Genomic DNA, 27,322 nt, shown 5'->3' on the forward strand with positions numbered 1-27,322 from the left:
TTAATTCTAAGCTAAAATCACTTAGTTCTTTTAAAAATATATGTTCTCATTAATGTATATTTACTTCTTTCAAGAAATAAAGTATTCTCGTAAGTTTATAATATACCATTGAAAATACATACAGGTGAGGGTTCGGATGGCGGTCGCTATGTTGCCCCTCCATCTTGAAAGTACATTTGCCAAAGAGGGACATACCCGTAAATTCAAGCTTCGCCTTTCGCGTTTTAACACTCGATGATGGCACTGTGTCGAATGTGAAGAGGGGGATTGCTTGAGCTCTGCTATATGATGATGGAGGATCACTCTTATTCTCGAGGATATTTGCCAGAGTCGCCAAGGAAGCGGAAAAGAGAATTAAGACGGCAACGCAACGGGCAAATCAACAAGACAAAAGTAAATATTGGAGTGGCATTTCCAAGATTGAAAGAACTCATGAGGAGCAACGATTTTAAAAAGGACGCCGACGTTGCCTGCTTTCTTCTCGATAGGTAATATTAATTCAGCCTATGTGTATATTGGAAGTTTTATTGTTGCTTGGCTAATTATATGATGGTGTGCTGTGCATAACACTAGATTAGAACGACATCTAGGCAAGTTTTCCTGGCGTCAATGATAAAAAAGTATTGTTTACCTTAACATAAATCCGTGTTCTATGACGGATAACATGAGATTAATATTTTTATTGTATTATAATTTGTAGGCTATATATGTAGGCACTTTAAATTTTAGTTATTTTTCATTTATTTTACTGTACACAATGTGGTCTAATCTGATAATGCTAGTGTAAATTAGCTGTTTCTAAGCGAGACTTTCACATCTGTCCTGTAATCTGATATAGCCTACAATGTAAACTTTGCCTTACGCTAGTGATGTAGTACAATATACAGAATAACGATAGCACTGATAAAAGTTACTTTACTAATAATAGCTTGCATTCGTCTGGGAACCTGATAGCTGATGTTAGCAATGAAATGGTAAAAAAAATAACGAAAACGTAAAACTATTATTCATTTCACATAGATTAATTTGATCATAGATCATTTGGCAAATTAAATAACTGCAAATTATAATAGTTTTCAAAAGTAACCTCATCACTTGAAGCAACACTCACCGAAGAGGTCGAACTGGAAGCCATGACTAAATCGGCCACCGTAGGAGTTGAAACGAAATCGAAATTGAGAGGAACAGAAACTATTATTCACTGGATGGTCATATACCTTTTCACCACTAGATGGGGGAAAATATCACACAGTGTAGCTTTAAGGGAGACGTGCAGGAGACCATCGCTAATGCCAGAGCCCCCTCTACGAGGAAGCTTTACTGGCAAGTGGAAGGTCTTTCAGGCATGACGCTCAGCCCAAAATAGAAGTCCAGTCGACTGCCCTATTGGTTCAGTTCTGGAATTTCTACAGGAGAAGTTTGCAGCTGGGGTGGCAGCTACTATGCTCAGAGTGTATGTAGCGGCTACCGCCGCTCACAGGGAGTTGGATGAAGCCCTTTTGGGGAAATACTCATTAGTCTCATCTTTTATGAGAGGGGTCAGGCGCCTGAGGCCAGTTCACTCCCCTGGTGTACCCTCTTGGGACTTGTCCATCGACCTGGAGGGATTGACGGGTGCTCCTTTTGAACCATTATTAAGCCCCGGAGCAGGTTCTGTCTCTTAAGGTTGCTCTTTTATTGGCTCTAACTTCCTTGAAGCGAGTGGGAGACTTACAAGACCCTCTCTGTAAGCGAAGCTTGCTTGAACTTTGCTCCCGGCTTGGTTAAGGTTTCGCTGAAACCCAGGCCTGGTTATGTCCCCAAGGTTTTGTCCACATCTTTCCGCTCGCAGGTCACCATCCTCCATTCTTTCCACCGGTATGTTGACCGGTCAGGTGGCTGGAGGAAGTCTAACCAATTGCTGGTGTGTTTCAGAGCCGGCCGCCGTGGGCTTGCCACGTCGAAACAGAGAATTTCACACTGGGTGACAGAGGCTATCTCTTTAACTTACAAGGTACGGAGTTCCTTCACCTCTGGGCATTAGAGCACACTCTACTAGAGGTTTGGCCTCTTCTTAGGCGCTCTCCAAGGGGGCTCTCTTGGAGGACACTTTTGTCGCGGCAGGTTGGTCCTCACCGCACACCTTTGTAAAATTTTATAGTCTAGATCTTGACATTGCTCTGGGTTTGCATGTTCTGTTAGCTTAATCCAGCTGTTCAGGTCTATTTACCATTTACTATGCAGCGTCGACTGAACCTATGAAAGAGAACGTCTCGGGTTACTTACGTAACCTATGTTCTCTGAATAGAGTTTAGTTATTTCCTTAACTAAAATGAGTTGATACATACCTCTCTCGCCTCTCTATTTCCATCAATAGGATTTTGCAGCCGTGACTGTTTACTGCGCCGAGTCGAAGTACTCTCAAAAGTGCTATTCCACCATACATTATAGTTTTCCTTTTTAACCCGCTTAGAAAAGTGCCATGTTTTATTTTATGTCACCATACTTGGTTGTTCAACTATTTGTGTAACTATTTAAATAGGGAAACTGTGGAGGTGTTTGGATGCTTCTAACTTGATCTGTTTGGTACCATAGTGAATGAACTGGGCTTAGTGGGCTAAGCTAAATGCTATCAAAATGTCACTGAGCATCAGAGCGATTAAGTTCATGCAGTGAGGCGAGAGAGGTATGTACCTTTAATACACAGAAAAAATAGTTTGTCACGGTAATCTTTAACCAAAACTTGAGAAGTTACTTTCGGTCTGGAAACGGCGTTCCTTCTCAGATGATGTCAGTTTGAAAATGCTTAACCACTCCCCTCCAACCGCAAGTCTGCTATGAGCGATCGATGGAGTGGAGACGCACTGAAGTCAAACCCTGCCCTCTATTTAATATTCCGTTTTGCTTGGTAATACGTCACAGCACTGAAGAAAACTCAGTTGCTACTTCCGGTTCAATGGGACTTTAAGAACATAAGTACTGTTCTCTGAAGGACAGAAATGAAACGACACACTGGCTGTGGGAGATCATGTCTGCTGTCTTCATTACAGTAACAAAAGTGCCTTTTCAAGCACAAAATGTTATTATATCCAAATATTTAAGCATTTCCCTCACAGCATTGTGGTGGGCAAAATAATTGGCTCCTTCAAAAACTAGTGTGTTGTAGAACAGCATACTACCTTGTCTCATCATCATGAGTTGATGCTCATGCTTGGCAGCTTCCATTTCAGCCTCCAATTTCTCTTTTGCCTCTTGTATGTTCCGTTCCACTTGTTCCCTCTGCTGTTTTTCCATCTCATCCAGAGCCTTCCAGCGAGATGAGTACTCAAACTCAAAGGTGCCTGGCTGTGCAAAGCGTGGCTGATGCTCCCGTTCCCTGTATTGAAGATTCTTGTAGTTAATTTAAAACTACAATGAGGCAAATTATTATTTTTTCTTTAGATATACTTACATGCAAATGGAATACAATTAATCTCAATTTATGAGGACATACTTGTGATATTGTGCTGATTTTTGCAACAGTTTTTCTGGTAGACCATCTTCATCATCAAACTGTTCTGTTGGCTCAAGAATGACTGGACGAGGGGACCTAAAAGACAAAAAAGAAAAGATCCATGTCAAAACTCTTTTATCTCTTATCACTGATAAATACGGATCATACTGTGAAAATGAAAATGTATTACATTGTAAGCAAAAGGGCTCCATCTGCACAGCGGTCCAAGGCTTTTCGGGCAGCAGGTTTATTGGCAAACTCCACAATCCCTTTGCCTGTGGGTCGGCCTCGGTCATCAACCACCACTACTGCCCGCTCAACTGGGCCGAACTGTGAGAAAGCCTGTTCCAGAAGCTCATTGGACACCACTGGTGAGAGGTTTCGTACTGTGAGTGCAGCCCCATGTGTGGCAAAACGAATCCGGATGGGCCTGTTTCCCAGCACAGTGCCGTCCAGCTCAGCCTTAGCAATCTCTGCAAGTGTTCTTGTCTCCTGAATAATCAAAAAAGTGACAATTGAAAATATGGTCAACGAATGTTACAAGAAAACTGTTTACATACACTGTGAGCAAACACAAACATAAATCTCTCTTTGCTTACTTTTTATTTAGATATTTATAAATAGCAACCCCATTTATTGTGCTTTGGTTGAGAGATAGTATTCTCAAAACAATATACATTTTTTAGATATTATAAATGTATTGATAAAAAACAAAAACATAAAAAAACAAGTTTAATTATACCTATGGGTTGTATTTAATACTGATATATCCATTCTACATTATCAAATAATTATGGGGGTTCAGGATTCCTTATGAGGGGGGCTGCAAAAACAGCCAGTTATGAAACTTAGGCCGTGTATCCACTAAAGTGTTTTTTATTCTTTCACACGGCTGGCTGGCGTATCCAATTGTTTTCAATGGAAGCGCCATGTTTTTTTAACAACATGAGCATAACGAGGTGCTGAGCATCTATTTCATGCTCAAGTGCTAAGAGTTTTTGGTCACCAGTCACCAAGAGTTGAAGAATGTTCAACTTTGAGTAAAACGCAGCACTCATCACGGTCACTTTTTACCCAGCCATCCAATCACAGTTGAGGAGGGGTGGGACAAATACAACACTGACCAGGCGCCCCATTCTACTTGTACAAAGTCAACAGATGAAAACAAGCCCAATGGCAGGATTTTTTAAAATTTAAAACAAGAGCCAGAGCGAAATCTTTACACTGTATCAACCCTTTTATAAAGAATCAATATAAAGAAACAAACTATCTGTGAAATGAGATACTGGTAAACACTATTGCAGATATTCCGCATCATAGCAAGCAATGAATCCCAACCGGAAGAAAAAAAAAACATGCTGCCAAAACACTCCCAATCACTCGCAGCCAATAGTTTTCAGCAAAGCTCCTAGTGTTTTCAGGGGGATAAAAGTGATTTGGTGGGCACGCGGTCTTACGCCCGTTTCACACATACTCCGTCTGCAGTGCGTGTGCGGCGCGTGTTGCGTTGCGTGTGCATTGCAGGAGCCCCACACCCTGTAGTCCTTTCACATATGCTGCGTTTGCAGTCCGCAACTGATCCGCTGTTGCACACCACAAACACAGCATTGATTCATAATTTTTTATTTAAAATCCAAAAGCTTTTACTGAACATGCCTCGTCAGAATTCCAATTCTCTTTGTTTACTCTTAAATAGAAGTCAGGTTACGTAGCCTACTACATTTAAACAACATTTTATTAAATTAATTTATTCATATTTATATAGTTTAGATTTAGCTCACACAAGTGGCAAAACATTTAAACACAGGTTATAGCCTAAATCACAAACATTTTAAATTAGAAACTTACAATAGCCTATTCAAAAACAGCCGACTCTCGTCTTTTCTTTCGTTTTTACACCCTTTGAAAAGAAATCCTGCAGGTCAAAAAGAACTTTGCTTTTCACCTCCAAGAAAGTATGAGTGCTATCCGTTATGGCACATTATTTTTTACCTAAATGCCAGGTAAGGTGTCGTTTTGTTGCTTTACTTGAGAAAAAAAGCCATGTGTTGACTTTGAAACAAGAGTATATTTTAAATGATTTGCACCTGTGGTGAAATTACTAGATTTTCGCGTCAGTGCATGCTTATTTTAATGCGAACAATGTTCTGTCACTTTAATGCAGCAACGCAGCGCAGCAAAAAATAGACTCGGTACGAAAACGATCCGTGCACTGCTGCAGACGCAATGCTCCTGGAACGGACTGACGGACAGCATCCGCGTGCAGTGTGAAAGCTGTCATCCGTTAACATGGGTACTGAAAAAAATACGCAACGCACACGCACTGCAGACGGAGAATGTGTGAAACGGGCGTTAGGGCCATATTTACTAAAAGATGACGCCAGCCCAAACACTCCTTTTGCATTCAAAATCAACAGTCAGGATTTATTAAAGACACACAGTGAAAATAGGAGAAAACATAATTCTGCACAAACACAAACATAGAAAGCTACTCATGAAGTGCTGAAAAGGCGTGGGCTATTTGTGCAACTGACCTTATTGCATATGCATTTGTAGGAGTTTCTCGGTCAGATGCAAAATTTATGGTAGGAGAGTATTTTTAAAAAATCATGCAATGTGATTTACCAAGGTTTGTACTTGTCAATTTACTGATATTTGCGGCATTATTTACCACCCAAAAAAGAATAGCCATTTCTTAAAAGGGTGGTTCCGTGGTGTTTTTTAAGGCTTGGTTGTTTTTATGGGACGCAGTATAACATGTCTTAATACTTCTTTTTTTCTTTCTTTTTACGGCGTATTTTTCTCAGATTTTATTCGAAAATAATTTTACCGCTGTCTCCACTGTCCTTTGAAAGGCTTGTTTGCTTCCTGCTTCTATGAAGCCAATCCCTCTGAAAAACACATTGGTCTTAGATTGATTAAATGGCCAAATGTAGTTTCATGTATTTTTATTGGCTGAAGTGCCAAGCACAGGTTGTCTGAAAATGCCATCAGTACTGCCCAAAAAACACCACGGATGTCACATCTGCAGTGTAAATAATGGCATCAATATTGCCATACCAATTTTTGTTATTGTAGAATGAATATAACCAAATATGTTTAGCAGAAAATAAAAAATTATGAGCCGGTTACAAAACCTAACTATGCCTCCACTAGTTTACTGCACTGGCTAAATGAAACACAAACTTGTTTTGCATGACTGTAGCTAAACTAGCATGTGGTCAAACACAACAAACTTTGTACACTAAAACAGAAAAGTCAAAAGTAAATAAATAAATAAACAATGTTCGCGGTTGTGATTACATATAAGTTCGTTGGTGTTTGTAGCCGTTTGTTGGAGAAATATGAAACAATTTAGTTAACTGCCTAGCGTAGCCAAACCGTGTGGTCTTGATGCAACCAAAACACACACAGAAACTAATGTTACACATTTAAAATACGTACAGGTTTAGGCCCATAAACAACAGCTTTTGCCTTTAAAGTGGGAACTGCTTCATCTTTTAGTATGAGCTTTTGAGCAAATCCAATATTGAACTCGTGAAGATTATTGAAGCTATCTTCCATGAAATGTACACAGCTGGCTAAATTTACATTGTAATCAGCAGGAACTGAATTAAACACAAATTTTAACCATTGTTCCTGAAGTCCAGCGTCCCGAGGAAGGCCGAACAAGTCCGAGTCGTGGACTTGGGATGAAAATAACTGTTTCCATGGTATGTCTGCAACGCTCTAGCCTACTGCAACAGCTCTCTCTCTTCCGTAATGACTGCAACATAGCCTTACCCACTTTGTTGCGTGTTCACGTGGCAGTGTTGTTTATGCTCAAGCAGCAACATTACACACTAACTAAAGTTAAAAAAGTGAAATCGCATGCAACCACCCCGTTAATACACATTCTTGTCTGTACTTGTGTTCGCATGGACTTGTGAATCGCCATCAGTACTGCCCAAGTACTGTTCCAATTCAAAGTTCACATCTAGTCAAGTAGTTCAAATGCCTGGATGTGTCCTTGATCTGTCCCATTTTTTAAGGATGCATCGAGAGGAGGGCTTGCAGAATCCCAGAATGCTTCTCGCACCAACAAACAAGCGCTAATAGTGGATGAGAAAACCTAATGTACAAATATTACTATTTTTGTGTCACGAAATGTAGTTAAGACTTTTTCAGGCGAGAATGTACTTGTTTAAAGCTCAAATCTTTGGTTTATTTATAAAGCGAGCGCCTATTTTAACTTTTGATCTGCCGTTTTCGGAGTTGTGAAATCTGTGTGACAGCGGGCACTCAGCGCTCGTTAACCACACCGAGAGTAGCCTTTCCTATATAATTTAAGATATCATTCGTCTTGTGTATCTAATGGGCAATCTTTGGTCATGGGACCAAAGATTTCCCATTGGACCAAAGATTGGTCCTGAGTGAAGTTTAATTGTTTTCATTTGATCATCAAAATGGACATTTAGCAAAAAGAGACTGGGTTGTGGTTTGTCATATTTAATTTTATTAAAGTGAAGATAATCATAAATGCATATTGCGTACACCACATATAATGTTTTATTTTTATGTAGCTAAACCAAAAGAGGCAGGGTTGTGTTTTATATTTGTTTTATGTTATAAATATATGCAGTGAAGACAATTGTACGCCTTGCCTGAACTATATTTGTGTGAATATTAAAGCTGTCATGAACTGGCTTTTTTAATTTTTTTATACTGTTATCTGAGGTCAACTAAAGATGTTCGTGTGTTTTTTATATTCAAAAACATCATAACTAATAAGTAATAGACTATTTTCTACACTGGTTTTGAGGCTCTTTCTCCAAAACGCTGGGTTTTGATGGGCGTGACGCACTGGAGACTTGGAAGTAAACGCCCACGCCTAGGATTGGATAAGATTTGCATATTTAATGAGCTTAAGCTCCCCTGTCAGTTCAGTTCACATGAGAGAGGAGAGATTGAGAGAGAAGTGGCAAGCAGAATGATTCTCTCGATCAAAGGGCTTGTAAACTTCTTTATCAAACAAACACAATGATTTATTTCTCATCGACCCGATTGGTCGAATAGTCTGATTGATTAGACTATTATTTTTATATTACACATAACCCGCAAGATCGGACGATATAAGCGCAAACCGCGTGCACACACACACGGTCGGCATGTGCGCCGTCCTATTGATGTCAACTCGAGAGAGAATAGCAAAACAAGAACGGAATATAATGAGATTCTTCAGCCTGCCAAGCTTTGAGAGCCCTGGCCCATACGAGTCCAGCGTGCTAAATGTATGCTCTGTTAGACATGTACAGTCCCTGACAAAAGTCTTGTCGCTTGTGTACAAATTGACCTAAAGTGCCGCTGAAATATATTTCTAATCAAGATTTTTTTTACAAGAAATGGCTCATTTTAATCCCACCAGCTTTTGTGATAATGTTTCAGTGAAAAACTAAACTTTACCAAGCTGTGAATATTAGAATACTTTTTGAAAGCCACCTTGTGTCACCTTGTCATATGAGCTTCACCTGTGACTAATAATGGCTTAATTAGGTCTTAAGTGTGTATAAAAAGAACCCCTGTACGCTAGACCTGCACATCAACTGCAACTAGACCTCTGCAAACATGCCTAAGATTCACCCAGAGACTAAAGTTTTGATTATCAAGAGGCTGAAGACCAGATCCACTGCTGATGTGGTAGACACCTTCAATGTGTCTCAGCGTCAAGTACAGAGGATAAAAAAAAGATTTGAAGAGACTGGAGACGTTTTTGACAAGCCCAGGTCAGGCAGACCCCGCAAGACAACTGCTCGAGAGGACCGTTTGTTGGCTCGAAAATCCAAGGCCAGCCCATTTTCCACTGCAGCAGAGCTCCACGAGACCTGGTCACCTGAAGTCCCTGTGTCAACCAGAACAGTTTGTCGGATTCTGTCTCGAAATGGCCTCCATGGTCGAATCAGTGCCCAGAAGCCAGGACTAAACAAAAGCCAATTGAAAAACCGTGTGGCATTTGCCACGGCCCACAGCCTGCTAAAAGGATGGACGCTGGAAAAGTAGCAGAAGGTGGATTTTTCAGTTATCTTCTGTTGAATTACACCACAGTCGCTGCAAATATTGCAGGAGACCTACTGGAGCCAGAATGGATCCGAGATTCACCCAGAAAACAGTGAAGTTTGGTGGCGGAAAAATCATGGTCTGGGGTTACATCCAGTATGGGGGTGTGCGAGAGATCTGCAGGGTGGAAGGCAACATCAATAGTCTAAAATATCAAGAAATCTTAGCTACCTCTTATATTCCCAACCATAAAAGAGGCCAAATTCTGCAGCAGGGCGGTGCTCCATCGCATACTTCCATCTCCACATCAAAGTTCCTCAAGGCGAAGAAGATCAAGATGCTCCAGAATTGGCCAGCCCAGTCACCAGACATGAACATCATTGAGCATATGTGGGGTAGGATGAAAGAGGACGCATGGAAGACGAAACCAAAGAATATTGATGAACTCTGGGAGGCATGCAAGACTGCTTTCTTAGCTATTCCTGATGACTTCATCAATAAATTGTATGAATCCTTGCCAAACCGCATGGATGCAGTCCTTCAAGCTCATGGAAGTCATACAAGATATTACATTTGGATCTCACAGCACCACAACTTAATTTGCTGACATATTTTTGTATTTGCTCTAAATTTGTTCAATTTCTGTATAGGCGACAAAACTTTTGTCTTGCCAAAATTTGACCTTTCCGTCTTGATTAAATGATAAATATTTTTTTCTGTGAACATTATTTATTTCAGTGCATTAAACATCATTTGGGAGGGTTTTAGCTTTTCATATGAGCTATTTCTAACACCAATTAATTAATTAAAAGTCCGGTTAATATCAGGTATTTCTAGAAAATAGATAAGCGACAAGACTTTTGTCAGGGACTGTACACATAAGCAAAACGATCTATAACAATGCAATACTATTACATATAAAAACACATTTTACTTCCATAAGTGTGATCCAAATCCAGCATCGACCGGAGATGTGTTTACAAATGATTCCACAGTGAAATGAAGTGAATACTACGGTCTTCCCCACGCAAGCATCATACATTCCTAATATTATGATCCGAAGGAAGCTTATGCAGCGTCTGTGTTCTTCCACAATGTCTTGCTTGCTATCTTCTTTCACATGTTTATTGCTGCTGGCTTGTGATTGACTGAACAGCTCAATAAGTCGGTGGGCGGGGCTACTGGATTAGACATTCTGTAGAGGTGTGTTTCGTCACGCAGTGACGTAAGTATGAAGCACAGGACAGTTTGCTGAGCCTGGTGCCTATAAAAGCTTTTCTTTGATTAACCAGGAAGTTTTTAGCTCTGAAACTTAGAGGATATTCTTATATTACCATCAGGGCTGTGATTTTTCTAAAAAATTTGAACGGATATCAAATATCAAGCAATATATTCGAATATCTATGAAAAAAACAAAAAAACAACACCGCCGTAACAGAGATTCAATCACAAATGCATTAACAGTCTGACAGTCATAAACAGAACTCAGGCCACAGCCTGTATGGGGAAAAAAAATGGTTAACTTAATGTTTGAAACAGCAGGTTATCAACTTAATCGATATGAAGTGGCACTATGCAATCGTCACAGCTTTCAGTTTGTCTAACGTTACCGCATCAGATGTCGACGACGTCCTCTCCAGCAGCTGGTATGTGTTTACGGATGCCATAGCAACTCTCAACGGCCAACAGGACTTATACGGTTTTATAAAGCTATTTATTTGTTTTAAAGTGTAATAATCATCTCAGAAAAAATTAATTCTAATGTCAGGCGCAGTTGAAGTAGTTGAATGTGTGCTTATATGCGTAGGTTTAGGGACAGTGTCATTATGCCAACATTATCTTCATAACTTCTTACAAAAGAAAAAGTTTATCCCTCAGAAAAAGGTACTTTCCTCTCTTGTCAACTTGCTTGGTGCATGTGAGCACGGAAGAGTGCGCGCTGTGTACGTCATATAATGACGCACACTCAAAAGTAATTCAGTCAGGTCGTTTACATGGTAAAATGTTTCATTTGATCGATTCATGAAAAGGTTTATCCCATCCCATCCATCTCAAAACGATTACAATTTCATTCAGTTTGGGCATTTTTATATATACATCTTATTTTTATTTCTCCTTAGGCTTAGACCTTTCTAATGTATTTTAGTCATAGGCTGTCTGCATATTAGGTAACCCAGCAGTTTTTTTTTGTAAAATAAGTTTTCTGTAAAATATTACACAAATAATACTAATAATTAGTATTATTATTATATTGTTATATTTATTCGGACATACTATTTTTTATTTGTAATTATGAAAATGTTATTGTAATGGTAATATTTCTTATTTTTTTTAAATATTTTTAGCAGTAGTAATAATCATAATTATTATTAGTCACATCAATATAAAAACACAAAATGTTATATACACACACTTTTCATTTGTAAAAAATATTAATAACAATAATCGCATTTTAAATCGCAATCGCAATTTTACCCAGAATAATCGCAATTATATATTTTCCCCAAATCGTGCAGCCCTAGTCTTGAAGTATGTTGTAACTCCAACCGTTTACTGAACTGAGTCATATTTTGCTGAGAAATCTGAGGAACTCACGAGCAGCTGATACAGAGCTTGCGCGAGTAACTGAACGAGCAGCAGTCCTTGGATCAGCAGTACATAATCGAAAACCGTTTCTCTCGGACACGTTCAATACTGAGAACCGACAAGCCGATGAGCAGAGCCTCTTTATACACACAATGCTTTTCCCAACTGGACTATTTTACTGGCTACAACGGAGTTCCCACGGGACTTCAGCACGAGACACAGCTAGCCCCCTAAAACAGGTGAATTTAAACAATGCCTAAGTGGCTAAACGCATCTCGTTGTCATGTAAGGGACCTGTTCATGTTGAACTGACATTTTAAATGCATTTTGTGTCTGTTAAGAGGCACAAAGACACCCTTAAAGTTTATGCCCCCAAAGCTGCCGTTTTAGCTGAGTGGGGGCTCTGGGCATTAACTGTAATAAATCCGTGTTGCAAGCACCAATCCGGTTCGTTTTTTTTCTTCTATAGACTGTACTTACAAAGATATAACGATCAAGATAAACTTAAAAATTTGCCGGAGTTGTCCTTTAAAATAAAACAGACGTTAATTTGCGCTGCTCCTGGTAGATTGCGTTGGTCATTATGGAAATTATACAGCTGCATCTGTTCTTTAATTTGCGCATCGTCAGATCATCATGCGGTGAACATTCCACTTTCATCTGCACTTTTTTGGAATTGTTTTCTAACGCTATTTTGCCCTGTTTGGTAAATCTGGCCCCAAAATTTTAATTACCAGTGAAAATTCCCATTTCAAATCCACAGCTAAAACTACAAGCCTAACTATCTAAATTTAAAACAATTAAAAGTTTTCAGGTAGAGACATTGGATAAGTAGTCAATGTAAAACAACACTGGATAATCTTCACTGCATAAATTAAACAGCCTTATTAAAGTTTCAAAAGTTATTTATTTAGTCAAGAGTAGTTTTTTTTCCTTTTCTTCATTTGAATGACATTAAAGGGTTAGTTCACCCAAAAATGAAAATTATGTCAATAATGACTCACTCTAATAACGTTTCACAGCCGTAAGACCTCCGTTCATCTTCGGAACATTTAGTCCGAGAGCTTTTCTGTTCCTTTATGAAAGTGAATGCACACTATACTGTCCATGTCCAGAAAGGTATTAAAAACATCAAAGTAGTCCATATGTGACATCGGTTAGTTAATTAGAATCTCTTGAAGCATCGAAAATACATTTTGGTCCAAAAATCACAAAAAGTTTATTTAGCATTGTCTTCTCTTCCTGATCCTGATTCGGATTGTGTGTCAAACTGCTGAAATTACATCACATTGGTGATCCGAATCATGAATCAATTTGCTGCTTCATAACCGTTTACAATCTTTATTTGAGGATTGAAAACAAACAAGGAAGAGCAGATAATGCTGAATACAGTCGTAGTTTTTGTTATTTTTGGACCAAAATGTGATGCTTCAAGAAATTCTAATTAACCAACTGATGTCAAATAGAGGAACTGCACGCCCATACACTCCCGCCGCGCTCCACTTTATTCCTATCTGTGACATCAAGCGACTTCAACGTTTCAGCACAGCAAGTCACTGCTGTCATGACTTCACTAAATCATACCAAAGAAGTGTGTTTTTGACGGAGCAGTCCCAGCGATAAAGGTTTGGTCCTGCTTTGGAAGCAGCCGGTGAGTAAAACTGCTTCAAATGTCTATGCTGTTGTCGCGTGAGTAAACATCAGTAAACGACACGATCGCGTGCTTCGTCATTCAAATGCGCTAACGGACTCCATTGTTTGTATAACGTTACAGTAGTCTGACGTGAAAAACCGTTTTGCTTGCTACTGCTAAGGTTTAGTCACATACAATAGTCCATAAACCGAATCATGTCATCATAAACTGCGAGTAAACACACACAAATGTTGACAGGCCACTAAATACAGTACATACCACAGAGACGGACGTCCTGCTGCTGCTGTTTCTCCTGTTCAATTTATTTCAGCCTTCGAATGATTATGCATCATATATCTATTAGCTGAGCTCGATAGCGATGGGCTTCTCCTTTCATTGCTTTGCGCGCTCGTCATTCTTTAGCTCCGCCCACACAATACGCCTCCAGGTGCTCGTTTTTTTCCGGAAAGACTCGGTACAGCCCGTATTTCTTTTATAAATATAATAAAACTAAAGACTTTTCGGAGATATGAAGGATGCAATACTACTCTATAGGTACTCAAGATTGACATGAGATTGACTGAAACTGAGCCTTTCACCCCCCCTTTAATGACCTTTCTTGACATGGACAGCATAGTGTACATACAAGGGCTGGGATAAACGATTATTTTTTAAACGATTAATCTAGCGATTATTTTTTCGATGCATCGATTAATCGAACTATTATTTTTTCCTGTACGATTCGATTATCGATTCTCTCCCCAATAATTGCCTAATAGCAATTTATACATGTTGATTTAATTTTCTGAAGGAAATACTAATTCCTTAACATTGCAATATGTTTATTGCTCTAACAAAATTTCAAAGTAAAAGAATATACAGGAGCAATGCATTCAATAAAACCTTGAAAACAAAGTACACGCACGCACGCACGCACGCAGACACACAAGGGTTGTGCCGATGGACGATATCATCGTCCATCGTGATGGCTGACATACATCACGAAGGAGAAACACTATCGTGATGCCAAGCCCCGCCCCGGTGCGAGTCTTGCGAGAGTATGTGAGTGGATTGGAACGGCGACAATTTCCCCTTCATGTTCTATAAATTTTATCTACGGATCAATACAGATGTCTGCTCATTCAAAATCATATAATAAAATAACTATATTGTAACTACAGTACTGATAACTGTAAGCAAACACTACAAGATGTTTTTGAATGCATTAGAGAGAACGATTACGTGTGTGAATAAGTGCTACCTGTTTCAAATGTGCTTTCAGGCGATCATATTCAGTATTTAGAAGGTTAAAAAAAAATCCCTTAAACTTTAACATCCCGCTCATGCCCATGGCGTGATCATCTGTATCATTACAAAGCCTTTGCTTGTTGTTTACCGTGTGAGTTCTGAACACTGCACTATGCTTATTTAAATCTTTTCGTTTCTACACATATTAGGCTAAATATTTCTCATGTCTGTGGACAAGCCTGCTGAGTTTCAGTTTATTTGAGACACGCTTCAATTCATGATGAAAGCGATCGCTTCCGCGACCGTCTACTTATTTGCTTTTTATTAATTAAATACATGCAATTGGCCAAAGAAACCTTTATTAAAATTAAGAGAAAATTTGTACAAAACGAAAGAAAGGCTTTTTACAAAACAAAACTTAATATTAAAATAAATACAGGGAGTTCAGAATTATTAGGCAAGTTGTATTTTTGAGGATTAATTTTATTATTGAACAACAACCATGTTCTCAATGAACACAAAAAACTCATTAATATCAAAGATGAATATTTTTGGAAGTTTTAGTTTTAGCTATTTTAGGGGGCTAGCTGTGTGTGCAGGTGACTATTACTGTGCATAATTATTAGGCAACTTAACAAAAAACAAATTTATACCCATTTCAATTATTTATTTTTCTTGCCCTTTAAATATTTCTTGCCAGCCACGCTGTGGAGTACTTGGACGCGTGTGATGGAGCATTGTCCTGCATGAAAATCATGTTTTTCTTGAAGGATGCAGACTTCTTCCTGTACCACTGCTTAAAGAAGGTGTCTTCCAGAAACTGGCATTAGGACTGAGAGTTGAGCTTGACTCCATCTTCAACCCGAAAAGGCCCCACAAGCTCATCTTTGATAATACCAGCCCAAACCAGTACTCCACCTCAACCTTGCTGGCGTCTGAGTCGGACTGGCGCTCTCTGCTGTACCAATCCAGCCACGGGCCCATCCATCTGGCCCATCAAGACTCACTCATTTCATCAGTCCATAAAACCTTAGAAAAATCAGTCTTGAGATATTTCTTGGCCCAGTCTTGACGTTTCAGCTTGTGTGTCTTGTTCAGTGGTGGTCGACTTTCTGCCTTTCTTACCTTGGCCATGTCTCTGAGTATTGCACACCTTGTGCTTTTGGGCACTCCAGTGATGTTGCAGCTCTGAAATATGGCCAAACTGGTGGCAAGTGGCATCTTGGCAGCTGCACGCTTGACTTTTCTCAGTTCACGGGCAGTTATTTTGCGCCTTGGTTTTTCCACACGCTTCTTGCGACCCTGTTGACTATTTTGAATGAAACGCTTGATTGTTCGATGATCACGCTTCAGAAGCTTGGCTATTTTAAGACTGCTGCATCCCTCTGCAATATATCTCATTATTTTTGACTTTTCTGAGCCTGTCAAGTCCTTCTTTTGAGCCATTTTGCCAAAGGAAAGGAAGTTGCCTAATAATTATGCACACCTGATATAGGGTGTTGATGTCATTAGACCACACCCCTTCTCATTACAGAGATGCACATCACCTAATATGCTTAATTGGTAGTAGGCTTTCCAGCCTATACAGCTTGGAGTAAGACAACATGCATAACGAGGATGATGTGGTCAAAATACTCATTTGCCTAATAATTCTGCACTCCCTGTATAACCACCAAAATCATTTCTGACCCACTCGCATCTTTGCACTTATATCAAAATCAGATGAAATTCAAAAAATAATATTATAATATTTAAACATAAATATGAAAGAAAAAAAACATTGTATAATGGCTACAACAAGTATAGTAAGCTACAGATTTATGTCATGTCTGAGCTGGATTTAAACAAACAATTTTACCGGCGGGTTCATGAGCGCGTAGTCGCGTACCTGCAGATTATTGAGCTGATCACACTGGCGCTCCGCTCATTAGTCATTACAGGCTCGTTCACAGTTAATGTGCCGGGCAGGGCCGGTCTCTCGGGGTCTGCAGGGTCGGGCTTGATTTTTTTGAAATGTAGTTATTAGGCCCTATGTGCCGGCCTGAATTGTATTCGTGATGGAGCAGTAGTGGAGCGCTCTCGGAGCGAGTAAAAACCACAACGCTCCGACTTTTAAAAAATAAGATCCTCACTCCATCTCCATTCAAAATCTCGCCGCTCCGCTTCCACTCCACTCCGCTCACATAGCTACTCCACACCACCTGGCAGTGTGAATGGACCAAATCTAGCGACCCGGGAACAAATGCCGGGTCGCATTATCCGTGTATTTGCCGGAATCACAGTGTGAAAGGGGCTCGAGTGAGGCACACGATGCGTTATTTTATAGTACTCTATACAGTGATGAAGTCTATATCAATCAGCAAAAATTATATTTTTGTAATATTTTATAATAAATATTTTTAGCAGTAATAATAATCATAATAATTATTATTAGTCACATTAATATATAAACACAAAATGTTATATACACACACTTTTCATTTGTAAAAAAAAAATAACAACAATAATCGCATTTTAAATCGCAATCGCAATTTTACCCAGAATAATCGCAATTATATATTTTCACCAAATCGTGCAGCCCTAATTCCAGTACAAAAAAAGTAACATTTAATTTTTTTATTTTAGTGGTATAAATTTGATTCAATATAAAAATTCATTCAAAATAGAAAAAAAGGCCAATGAGCCAATAAGTGTTCCTCTTCCGCCATCTACTGGCATAGTGTTTTATTTTTATTTTCAATGTTGTCGTCCTAATGTTATTTTGATACTCGAAGCATAAACAACAGGTGAATATAAAGGAATGATGCTAGAATATATATAATTTACCCAAGAAAGGAGTTTTAAATGGTGGTTAAAAAAAACGACAACCAATTTATTCAACTCTTTACATTCAGGCGCTAGATACGTTATTCCTTAAATAAACGCATTTGACAGAAAGATCTAAGAGAATCTAAAAACTGTTAAAATGACAGATAGCATTTGGATATAATAGTTTTATTATAGTGCTCATGTCATCTAACTGCAGTTAGAGTCTGGCGATCTATTATATAACAATATATACATCAACTCTAATGTGCTTCATAAAATACATTTTCTGTCAATATTTCTGAGAGGCCAATAATGCCATAAAATCTCAAAATATGCATTAATTTAATCAATTTTCCAGTGAGTGCACTTGAGAAAGCCTACACTGAAATGAATGGTGTTTAATGCTGGAATTATTGGTCGCTCCGTGACACATGCTTTGCATTCCTCGGTTCCTATGGAAGTGTATGAAGTGTCCTAACCACTGATCTATATAGTTATATAGATTTATATTCTTAGATTTCATGTGACGTCACACAGTGGCGCGGCCGCCATTTGTAGGACTGAATTGCAACATGCGTCTATCTGCTGTGCTGTGGGCTGTGACAACAGCAAATAAAATAAAACATGGATTAACGTTTTACAATAACCAAAATAAACCTGAGCGTTGTCAGAAATACTTTGCTCTTTTTCTGCTAACTTTTAACAATCATTTATAATAATAAAGTACTAAAATGAGACCACAAAGACATCATCGGCAATATTCACGGCAAAGAATATTTCGTTATGTAGGCTACTGACAGGTGCAATATTTAAAAACCGACAACTATGTTTTATGTACATTGCAATTAGTAATAATTTGCATTAATGTTAACCTAGAGATTTTCAAAAATCAAAATGTAATTTATTATTCGTTTTATTATGTATCATGTCAAAATTACATACAACTTCTATTTTGCCAAATCAAATACAAATGAACAGATCAGCCAAGTGAGAACAGAATTAAGTTTCACTTTTGTTCTGTGATTAACATACAATAGACATGCCACAGCTTACATTCGGTAGTCGTTATACGACTGTGTTTACTATTATATTTTTGGCATACCTTTATGATTATTTTACTCATTCAAGTGCAAGCCAGGTTTCCTGTGTTTCCGCTATTGATGAAGCGCCATATGCCGCGCAGTAAACAGTAAATCTAATCACCATAGGCAAAACGTTTTTTCTTCAAGAATGAAAGAAGTGGCATCGATGTGTTGCTGTAAATCTGCAACAACAAAAAAGCAAAAACTAGGCTACTAAACCTTCCATAAACACAGACTTTACTCCAACCTACGGTGAAGTCATTAACAACGTTTTAACACAAATTTTGTTGATTAATCATGTTTGTTAATGTTATTCTCTAAGGCTAATATTCAAAGGTTATAGTAGGCTGCATGAAAAATGTGCCGTGCTACCGCACGTCAATAGGCCTACATGCTGCTTTCAATAGGATGTGAGTGAAATGGAAATAGCGATCTAAATTTTGGGGTGGCACCCAGGGCTCCACCACTGGGTGTCAGCAGTTCGTTTGGCAGTAAATAAGGATCTAATCCTAAAGACAAGTATCTATTTTCTTTAAGTATCTAAATACCGTTGCTATTGACGTTTCGTCAGTGGTGAGATGTGCTATTTTGGAAATTGTCCATGGGGCAGACAAATTTATTTTGAAATCTTTCCGATCATAGATATAGCCTACATAATAATGTAATAATGTAATTATTAAGTACATCTCAATCAGATGGGTCTGTCTGCGGTCTGCGAGACAGGGGCGTAACCGGCTACGCTACCCAAAGGTCCTAAAGATGGCGGCCGCAGCAAAAAAGTCACGTGACTGAACCCCATAAATAGATACATAGATTTATATAGATCAGTGGTCGTAACTGTTTTTCAGTGGCACAGGCCAAAACGTGATTGGTTTGAGTGAGAACGTGCTACGATTGGTCAGCACGATATGGCAGTTATCTAATTGTCTTAAGTAGACGGTTAAGGTTGATTAACCTTAATGCTCTTGACTGGCTAACTTTTGCAACTTTGTAAGGACTAACTTTTTTGTTGTTGTAATGACTAGCTTTTGCAACTTTTGTAAGGATTACTCTAATTTATTCAGGGAAGACCAATAGCCTATTAATTTACATTTCATTTGATTCTTTATTTAATGTATTAAAGTATATACATTTATATAACAATCACCTATAAGGGAGAATTTTCCCCATTTTCAGAAATAATCAATTCCCTGAATGAATGTCTGTAAAATTTCCTATAAATAATTCTATATGATAAAAAGAAGGATTAAAATAGATTGTATCGGGGATCGGATCTGCAGATATGCTTCCTGTGATCGGCTCCAAAAATCCTGATCGGAGCACCCTTAATTGAATTACTACATTAGTTACATTATATTAAATTTGTATCTCTAGAAATGACATTAGAATTGGAAAATATTGGTTAAAAAAAAAACATACATTTAACACAAACTGACCAGCAAATGCAACTTTTGGACACCATCTTATTTTCCCAGTTCAATTGTCACTGAATGGAAAGCACAGGATTGTGACCTTAAAGGCAGCGAAGGATACATGTATGCTGCTTTCAAAAATGAATCAGATGAAGGTATCTCAGGAGACAGGAAGTGGTGCAAACATTAGAGGGCTTAATGCCTCAAATGTGTCCTCCAAAGTCAGCATTTTCCAGGTTTCGGATGCACCCTAAGTGTCAGTCTTAGAGATGTGCCACAAACAGAATTTTGGATGATGGCGTGGACCAATCACTGAACAGATTTCCTGATTTAAGAACATTCTTAGATAAGATTCACACTGAATTGTAAAATTCCTAAGAGGAGTTTACATTCAACACACATTTGACAAACACATTGTAAATAGATAAAAACGTTTTCCACCATGTCTTAATTACAACATGTGTGCTGTTAACTGACCTGCCAAGATTTTATGATATAATCAGCCACCATGGATTCTAAAAGAAAACCGAACTGGCTTGAAGAAGAAGCGCTGACAAAGACGATGCCTGATCTGTCCAAACGATAAACGTTTGATAACTGCTCGTCGACAAACATTTTAAAAACATTTTCCCTCTTCTGAAAGATTTTCGCGCACGCCTGTCCCTTCAGTGCCATCACAAGCCCCTGCTGGCAACTCCTCCTAACCACTTGAGAAACCCATTGGGCTGTCTTAAATAACTGGGTAAGTAAAAGAGATTATTAGATTTAAGACATTTTATAACTTGCTTTTATACTTCAGTTTAAAAGTAGGAGTATGTCATGAATTATCAGCTTGGCACTTTGGGAAGCTTGATAAATACGGGCCCAGAAAAAAAGCTTTTTCACCCATAACGTTATGATTTGTAGAGCAGAGTCTCACCAGTCGTATGAAGCCGAATCCTCGATCTCTGTTGATGAAAACCTCATTTGCCTCGCCATATTTGGAGAAAAGCTTCTTGAAATCGTCCTCCGTCATATCTGATGGGAGATTACCAACAAAGAGTCTGCACCGCTGAGTAAATGTTTTCTCCCCAGGTCTCCTGAAGTTCTTGAGGTCTAGAGCCATCTCCTGGGGCGCAGTGTTTGCAGGACTAGAGTCCCGCGGTGATGGAGCAGCTGCCTCCATCTTTTCGCTGGGATCTGGTGGAGATTCCGCGCTGCGCTTCACATTCTGCGGGTGCGGGGATGTAGCATTGTTTTGAATATTCACCTGTTTTAGGTTACGGTTTGCCATTGCGCTGCAGCCTTAACTATGACTAATACAACACTGACTCGCTTTTTAGTTTCTTTCTTTATATTCGAAATATACACTTTGGATTACGGTCTATTTATTACTATTAGGATAACATCCACTCAACTGAACTTAAAAGAACACGATTCCAACGCCGCATCTTCTTCTTTTGATTTTATTGGCGGTTGACAAACAACGAAACGGTGTAGTATCGCCCCCGACTGGCATGGAGTGTGGATCGAAATGACTTTCCTCCTTTTTTCATATAACCTCCCACAAAGTAGTTGCTTTAAGATACTGAAAAAATAAAAGTATAACATTCATTTCCAAAAAATTTTTTTTTTATATCTCCTAGTATAAACTGCATTTTTAATTTAGCTATAGTTTGTATTTGAAATTGTCACGGATTTCAAACACATCAGCTGTGTCCCAAATGATGCACTGATGAACTATTTAGTCTACTCAACCGTGTAGTGTATGAACTTTACTCTTTTTTTAAATTAGTCCAAGAGCTTTCTGTCTCTCTATTGAAAATGTCACATATCATATGGACTACTTTGATAATGTTTTTATTACCTTTCTGATCTTTCTGGACATGGGACAATATACAGTATATTTTCAATGGAGAGACAGAAAGCTCTTGGACTAAATATAAAACATCTTGAATTGTTTTCCACACTTTTTTTTTCTGTTCATTTAGTGCCTCATCCTGGTATTTAAAGTGCACTTGTGCTTTTTTTGTTGTTGTTGTTGTTGGAATTTTCAGTGTGAACACACTACGTCATAGAGTAGTGCATAAGTATGTGAATGGACCTCCATGATAGGGACGTACCATAGACAGTGGGGGTGCTTCTCAATATCCCTCCTCGTTTCCTTGCTCCTCCGTCCCCCATCCTATGACCGGAAACCGATGGAGCTCAGCAATATTGTATGACATCTCTATTCTCTAATTTCACCACGAGGAGGCGAGGATCAAAGGAGGCTTCCTAAGAAGTCATGAGCGAGGATACACAGGTGTATACTTTGCAGAAGTGTTTTATATACTAAACGTGACACAAGCATTCATTATCCTCCCCCTTCACATCGTGCAACAGTTTATTTGTTATTATTGTTATTATTATGTTTACTCCTCCTAGAAATGTCACCTTATCGTGGTGGAGGGTTTGAGTAACTGAATGATCCTAGGAGCTATGTTGTCCAGGGCTATATGCCCCTGGTAGGCCTGGTTGCCAGCTGAACTTAGCCCCGCCCACAAAATGTTTAGGTCGGGCAGTTCGGTCTGGCCTTGATCCATAGAGGAGTAATTATCTCCGAACAGGAACTGTTCGGACCATTGAAATCACCAGGACGGGCTTTAGACGATGATGGACAGATGATAAACAGTAACGTAATCATGCACGTCATCAAAGGGGCTTGGATTATATTTGTTTGAATCCTAAACGGAGAGCTTGTTTGTATATGCATTCATCTTCACAATTTCTCTCAAAAATGATGATCATGTTGGGTAAGTACTCTGTGTATTATTAGATTATTATTTTTTTTTAAAACACCAGTAAAGATTGTGTATTCCAGCGCACGTGCAGACAGGGTTGCCAAGTTTTTACAACAAAACCTGCCAACTACTAGCACTAAACAATAGCTTCCCGGGGGGTTCTCCGGGGAAAAAAGGGTGTTTGGGGGGTAAAATGTGTTATTTTGGCAAGGTTGCCTGCTAAAATTCGCACTCATGGGTCTATATGAAACGTCGTACCGAAACGTCACACGGCATGGCACAGCCGGTGCGCCACCCTGGAGTCAGGCCCGGGGTTGGGGCTCGTATGCGAGTGCCTGGTGGTCGGGCCTTTCCCCGTGGGTCGGGCTCAGCCTGAATGAGCACTCCCTTAGAGATAGGGTAAGAAGCTCGGTCAATTGGGAGGGACTCAAAGTACAGGGGCTCAACATCAAGAGGAGCCATCTAAAGTGTCTCGGGCATCTATTTCGGATGCCTCCTGGACGCCTTCCCAGGGAGGTGTTCTGGGAACGTCCCTCCGGGAGGAGGCCCCGGGGAGGGATTGTGTCTCCCGGCTGGCCTGGGAATGCCTCGGGGTTCCCCTGGAGGAAGTGGCTAGGGAGAGGGAAGTCTGGGCATCTCTGCTTAGACTGTTGCCCCTGCGGCCCGGATAAGCGGAAGAAGATGGATGGATGGATGGATTATTATGTTTACATGTAAAAGACACAAATGGTTGTCAAAATAACAACACCTAACAGTTTCAGAATTATATCAAAGCACAAGAAAATGAAAGGAACAAATAGAGAAACAAATAGAAACTAATACTATGCAACCAATAAAAAGCAGTTATTACCTTGAATTCAGTGTTAATAATAACGGGTAATATTAATTAAAATATGGACAAATGTGGTAATTTGTGGAGGCTGAGGCTTACAATATAAATCTCTAATGTTCAAGAATCCAGACTAAATCCAGCAGTGCAGAATCATCATTAATTGACGCCACTTTGATGTGACGTTTTAGGGAGTGAGGATATATAATTTCACTTGATTCAATTCCTCCGTCCTCGTGTCTTTTCCTTGAGTTCTTCGCTCGCATCCTGAAGGGGTGGAGCTAGGCGCAAGGAAAGGAAGTGGAAATGAGGATGCACAAATAAGAATTTATTTGCACTGTGCTTCTCAATGCACTGTGCTTCTCAATATCCCTCCTCGTTTCCTCCGACCTCCATCCTATGACCCAGAAACCGATGGAGCTCGGCCATCTTGTAGGACCGCTCAATTCTCTAATTGCACTGCGAGGAGGCTCGAGGAATGAGGAGGCTTCCTGAGTTGTAAGTGAGGATACACTTACTGCTTCCCAATTCTTATTTGTGCATCCTCGTTTCCTTTCCTAGCTTCCTTTCCTCACACTTTAGCCCCACCCCTTCAGGATGCGAGGGAAGGACGTGAGGAAAAGATGTGAGGACGGAGGAATTGAATCAAGTGAAATGATATATCCTCGCTCCCTTTAACGTCACTTCAAAGCGTCGTCAATTAATGCACCGCTGGATTTAGTCAGGATTCTTGAACATCAGAGATAACTATTTATATTGTAAGCTTCAACCTCCACAAAATACCACATTTGTCCATATTTTAATGAATATTACCAGTTATTATTAACAATGAATTCCAGTTATTAACTGCTTTTTATCCGTTGTATAGTATTAGTTTCTATTAGTTTTTTTCATTTTCTTGTGCTTTGATATAATTCTGCAACTGTCAGTTGTTGTTATTTGACAAACATTTGTGTCTTGTACATGTAAACATAATAATAATAATGAATAAACTGTGGCACGATGTGAAGGGGAAGGAGAATGAATGCTTGTTGATGTGCCCTTTGTGGGTCTTTAATGCAGAGACTCTCCTGGTGTTTGCAGTTTAAATATAATGATGCATTTAAAAGTTAATGGCCAAACGTGTCATTACAAAAGTTCATAATGCTGCTGCAGGTGAAATATAATGTGAACAACACTGAATAAATATATTTTTGTCAGGTTGAATACTGATAGTTGATCACTCAAACCCCTTTATCTAAACCTCTCTGCTTAACCGTCGGACTTGCACATCCATCATGTTTGTAGTTTTTGAACGCTTTTTATCCACATTTGTAGTTCTAGTCGAATCCTCGTCCAACTCGCAATGGCTTGTGGCTAACATCAGCCGTTAGAGTGTGCATCGATCCGCACTTCGAATTCTGACCAGAAATAGTAAACCATCCGGGTATTTTTGGAATACTTTTTTCAACAAACTACGATTTGAGACATGCTAATTCTATTTTCGAGTACTATTTAGTATGAATAGTATGCAAATTGGGACACAGGGCCAGTGTGTATCCTTTGCGGAAGTGTTTTATTGAGTAAACGTCATGCACGCATTAATTCTTCTCCCCCTTCACATCGTGCCACAGTTTATTCATTAGGCTTGTTTTAGGTGAGCAAAATCTGCACAGAACCGATAACCGCGATCACTACAAGATGCATGCTGGTTAGAAATGTGTCCAAGTATGGTTGATTTGCTCTGATGTCATGCTGACGTGTGTCAAAAATCTTTCACGATGGCAAGGTGAATTTACGGAGGATAATGCAGCAGTTGCTCTCTAACGACTGTGCTGACCAAAAGCACGATAGGAAACGACTTACTGACAACACAGCTTATACTTATTGATTTTAACAACCTTGATGTATGGTTCTTTTTTTACATGTTTGATTTTAAAACTCTGTGACTGAATTGGGCTTTAAAAGGTTGGATTCGGGCGCCAGGGGTAAAAACCACCACAATTATTTCATTAACTACATCATTAGAAACACCAAATATAACCTTATGAATTATACTATACGAATCAAATAAAACCAGAAACCTCAAGAAAGTGGATTCAAAAAAGTTTTCTATTCAAATTTCAATTTCAGTCATATTTTCAGTACATCATATTCAACTCAAAAGAAAGAAAAAAAATTATAAATAAACTATTCAAACCCAAGAACATTTACCTTTTAGTTACCTAACAATAAATCAAATAAATCAGATAATTACATGCAATACAATAAATTGTATGCAGTAACAAAGAAATTAATCAAAATACAGTCACATAAGAAGAAAATGGGCATGAAAAAAAATCAGAAATCATCTGGATCCAAAGTTCAAAAAAAAAAAAAAAAAAAAAAAAATCATTTTTATCATGTGACCCATTGCTACTGGGCCTGAAACCATTATATAACACAATATTTATAAAATAAATTTGGGAACTCGAGCACCAAAATAAACACCAAATGAAAACCCCCCACCCTAGCTAAAAAAACATACTAAAGTTACATATAATACCCTGAATTAGCATCTATACAACCGGATTAGAAAAAGCTCTCTCTCTCTCAACGCTCCATTTACACTCAAAACACTCTCCAAACAGACTCGCCAACGCTTTACGAAATTCATTGAGGGAAACGTACAATTGCTCAAAATATGAATTGTAAGCATTAGAACAGGAAAACAACTGCAGCACTATATGTAACATCAACACTTCAATGCAACGCGGCCTACAACAACAATACTCACAACAATATAATATAACCCGCATCTGACAACAACGGCTAGAGAGCGCGAGAGAGAGACAGCGAGAGACGCATCACACTTCCTTAAATAACTTCCTACCTGGTTTCCGGTATATATGCTAAACAGCACCACCCACAGCACAAAATAGGAAAATACCAATCATTGACGACTGTCACACACATCCCCCGTGGAGAAAGATCCCCTAATATACTGCAACATTATGAATATATGCTCATCAACAGGGAAATATCAATCCATGACACCCTGCAGCAACAACAGCATAAAACACTAGTTCCTACATTCAACATTTAGATTTCAGTAATTTATAAATCATTTAGCCTTACAATACGGAGTACTAATCAATCCAGGACATCATTTCATCAATATTAAAACCCTAGAAAATCCTCATCATCTGACTCCTCAGTAAAAAAAATTGAAACTTTCTCCCGTTCCTTACGATCAAACTGCAGCAGCGGGAAAGGCAAATTTCAAATTGCATACATGAACTGTTCGCAAGTCCTCTCCATTATCCTCACCCACAACCCGATAATTTACTGGACTTAATTTTTCTACAATTCGATAAGGCCCAATACATTTTGCTGCAAATTTGGCAGTAAATTGTTGAGAGGCCTTGGAAAGGGGATGTGCTTTCATCCAAACCCTATCCTTCCTGGAGTAAGTCACATTCCTACGACCGGCATCATA

At 39.0% G+C, this 27,322-nt stretch overlaps 1 protein-coding gene across 1 annotated transcript in view; it reads right to left on the bottom strand.

Moving 5' to 3' along the window:
- The window catches only part of LOC137073277 (paraspeckle component 1), a 61,461-nt gene extending 39,722 nt beyond the window's left edge, over nt 1-21,739 (bottom strand). Inside the window, exons 1-4 of the mRNA XM_067441600.1 lie at nt 21,194-21,739; nt 3,663-3,964; nt 3,473-3,568; nt 3,159-3,355 (exon numbers count right to left, since the gene is read on the bottom strand). Coding sequence (XP_067297701.1) covers nt 3,159-3,355; nt 3,473-3,568; nt 3,663-3,964; nt 21,194-21,547 — 949 coding nt within the window. The 5' untranslated portion in view covers nt 21,548-21,739. The remainder of the gene's footprint in view (nt 1-3,158; nt 3,356-3,472; nt 3,569-3,662; nt 3,965-21,193) is intronic.
- Nucleotides 21,740-27,322: the final 5,583 nt, after the last annotated feature.

Source organism: Pseudorasbora parva, chromosome 4 (assembly GCF_024679245.1).
Source record: "Pseudorasbora parva isolate DD20220531a chromosome 4, ASM2467924v1, whole genome shotgun sequence".
Lineage (NCBI taxonomy): Eukaryota > Metazoa > Chordata > Actinopteri > Cypriniformes > Gobionidae > Pseudorasbora > Pseudorasbora parva.